The sequence below is a fragment of the Limulus polyphemus genome, unplaced genomic scaffold, assembly GCF_000517525.1.
Source record: "Limulus polyphemus unplaced genomic scaffold, Limulus_polyphemus-2.1.2 Scaffold3493, whole genome shotgun sequence".
NCBI classification, from domain to species: Eukaryota; Metazoa; Arthropoda; class Merostomata; order Xiphosura; family Limulidae; genus Limulus; species Limulus polyphemus.
In genome coordinates this window covers 69,978-73,304 of record NW_013669103.1, presented here as the reverse complement: position 1 = coordinate 73,304, position 3,327 = coordinate 69,978, and the positions used below count along the sequence as shown (strand labels likewise).

Here is a 3,327-nt window from a genome sequence, read left to right as displayed (position 1 = left end):
GTATAAATGATTTGTTTGTTTTGCCAGGCCAGTGTATAGATCAATTTGTTCAAGACAGTTTCACCTCTGATGCTACCGATAAACAAATGTAATTGAGACACGATAATATTCAACCTATATTTTATATCCAGTTGTAAGTGGATTCCTCTCGCCCGTTACTAGTATCTAAATCTTCTAGAATCCCTAGACTTACACGTTCTCGACAAATGTCGGAATAAATTCGAAAGCCAGAATGGAGATAAGAGCGTGTCAGATGTTTAACCATGATATAAAAAGACTGGATTTTCTATGTTTCAAATAATAACGTAATACCGGAAAAGACAGATAGAGAGCGCTTTATTTGAGTGCACGTGTGTCAAACCTTAACCTCATACTTTAGATACAGTTAGAGGGCGAACTTCTTGAGTCCTACGTGTTAAACTTTAACGTAATACCGTAAAATACAGTTAGAGGGCGCTTTACGTGTCAAACCGTTTATTTTGTGTTTCAGTTGAATTTTCTTTTTTCTTTTTTTTTAAGAACAGCTCTACATTGTCATATAATTTATAATAAAAACATTTAAATCTTATAACATCTTACCTAAAGTTTCTTGTTTGGAAATATCTAATAGCTTATGAGAAACAAATATTAATACCGATATCTCTGATAACGGTGTGAAGAAATTCATTAATCTCTTTAATATTAATACCGATATCTCTGATAACTGTGTGAAGAAGTTCATTAATATCTTTAATATTAATACCGATATCTCTGATAATTGTGTGAAGAAGTTCATTAATCTCTCTAATATTAACACCGATATCTCTGATAACTGTGTGAAGAAGTTAATTAGTCTCTTTAATATTAATACCGATATCTCTGATAACTGTGTGAAGAAGTTCATCACTCTCTTTAATATTAACACCGATATCTCTGATAACTGTGTGAAGAAGTTAATTAGTCTCTTTAATATTAACACCGATATCTCTGATAACTGTGTGAAGAAGTTAATTAGTCTCTTTAATATTAATACCGATATCTCTGATAACTGTGTGAAGAAGTTAATTAGTCTCTTTAATATTAACACCGATATCTCTGATAACTGTGTGAAGAAGTTAATTAGTCTCTTTAATATTAATAACTGTTAGGATATTTCATTCTCAGGTGTTCCACCATCTTGCCCAGAACGCCCAGTTTTTCTACTCTGCAGCTTTACGTATAGGGATTTGTGTACCATCGACATGCGCAGTGCAAGATGTTCAGAAAGTTGCTACCAAAGGTAAGAGATTCGTGTCTCTACAGGTGATAGAGAATATTAATAAACCTAGGGAAGAGCAGTAATTTCAAGCTTTAGATTTTATATTTCTTGTGCTTAACTCTCAAATTACCATCTTATCCGCATACCACACACTAATGGTACAATCACATTTGAAATCCTGCTCGTTTCTCACTGACATAGGTTGACGTCTCGTGGAAGTATAGTGATTATTAACCTATTTTTTATCTTGGGGACCACGTTCTAAAACTCTGCTGTTGAGATGGTAGATAAAAACATCCTGGTACCTGTCGTTTTTTCAGCTTGTTTACTACTGGTGGGGTCCACATATTGGCTCATATTGACACATTTCAAGTATTCACTTACCACAACATTCAGTCTAAAAAACTGGTTTGGTTTGAATCTCGTGCAAAGCTACACGAGGGCTACCTGTGCTAACTGTCCCTAATAGATAATGATAGATTAGAGCAAAGGCAGCTCGTCAACACCACCCACAGCCAACTTTTCGGCTATACTTTTACAGACGAATACTGGTATTGACCGTCACATTATAACATTCCCACAGCTGAAAAGGCGAATATGTTCAGTGATGGGGATTCGAACCCACGACCCTCAGAATGCGAGTTGAGCACCCTAACCACCAGGCCATAAAGAATTGACTTTTCAAAAAATGGATGAAATCCCTCATTTCTTTATGTAAAATAGGAAATCCCCTCAGTACTTAGAAAGAATAACTGCAATATGTAAAATAGGAAATCCCCTCAGTACTTAGGAGGAATAACTGCAATATGTAAAATAGGAAATCCCCTCAGTACTTAGTAAGAATAACTGCAATATGTAAAATAGGAAATCCCCTCAGTACTTAGGAGGAATAACTGCAATATGTAAAATAGGAAATCCCCTCAGTACTTAGTAGGAATAACTGCAATATGTAAAATAGGAAATCCCCTCAGTACTTTGTAGGAATAACTGCAATATTTACGGTATTTTTTACTTTCTTGTACAGCTTTTATGCTATTAGGAACCTTATAACCAACAAAGTCATAAACCCACAAGTAATTTGGTGTATAAATGGTTTAGAAAATGTGTTTAACTAGCCACTATGGACCAGGGATCCCAACAGTTGGTCTGCACTTCTGCATGTTGTGTAACAAGCTAGCTACCGTCCTTTTCCTGACCTTTGTATGTTGTCCAACAAGCTAGCTACCATCCTTTTCCTGACCTTTGTATGTTGTCCAACAAGCTAGTTACCATCCTTTTCTTGACCTTTGTATGTTGTCTAACAAGCTAGCTACCATCCTTTTCTTGACCTTTGTATGTTGTGTAACAAGCTAGCTACCGTCCTTTTCCTGACCTTTGTATGTTGTCCAACAAGCTAGCTACCATCCTTTTCTTGACCTTTGTATGTTGTCTAACAAGCTAGCTACCGTCCTTTTCCTGACCTTTGTATCTTGTCCAACAAGCTAGCTACCGTCCTTTTCCTGACCTTTGTATGTTGTGTAACAAGCTAGCTACCATCCTTTTCTTGACCTTTGTATGTTGTGTAACAAGCTAGCTACCATCCTTTTCTTGACCTTTGTATCTTGTCCAACAAGCTAGCTACCGTCCTTTTCCTTGACCGTTGTATGTTGTCCAACAAGCTAGCTACCGTCCTTTTGTTGACCGTTGTATGTTTTGTAACAAGCTAGCTACCGTCCTTTTGTTGACCGTTGTATGTTGTGTTACACTTGAATGTCCGGCTAGGTCAATGTTCACGAAATTTACCACATCAAACAAATACATCTTATGGTATAAAGAGACATTTAAATAGATTTTACTTTCAGATTCAAAAACTAGCTGGCGCTGATTTCTATTGAATTTGGTTTACAGCTGAGTAAGGTTTCAGTTTGGGACTGGCTTGTTGTGACTAAAATGTTCGATATAATCTACAGAACAGTGGAACTGGCTTGTTATGACTAAAAGAATCTGATATTATCTGTTGAATAGTGAGGCTGGGTTGTTAAGACTAAAAGAAACTGATATTATATGTTGAACAGTGGGCGGCTGGCTAAAGCTCAGAGGAAGTGTTCGAA

At 36.4% G+C, this 3,327-nt stretch overlaps 1 protein-coding gene across 1 annotated transcript in view; it reads left to right on the top strand.

Annotated features, from left to right (window-relative positions):
- Positions 1 to 3,327, top strand: part of LOC106469450 (O-acyltransferase like protein-like) — a 41,337-nt gene that overhangs the window by 5,728 nt on the left and 32,282 nt on the right. Inside the window, exons 3-4 of the mRNA XM_022397968.1 lie at positions 1,144 to 1,258; positions 3,292 to 3,320. Coding sequence (XP_022253676.1) covers positions 1,144 to 1,258; positions 3,292 to 3,320 — 144 coding nt within the window. The remainder of the gene's footprint in view (positions 1 to 1,143; positions 1,259 to 3,291; positions 3,321 to 3,327) is intronic.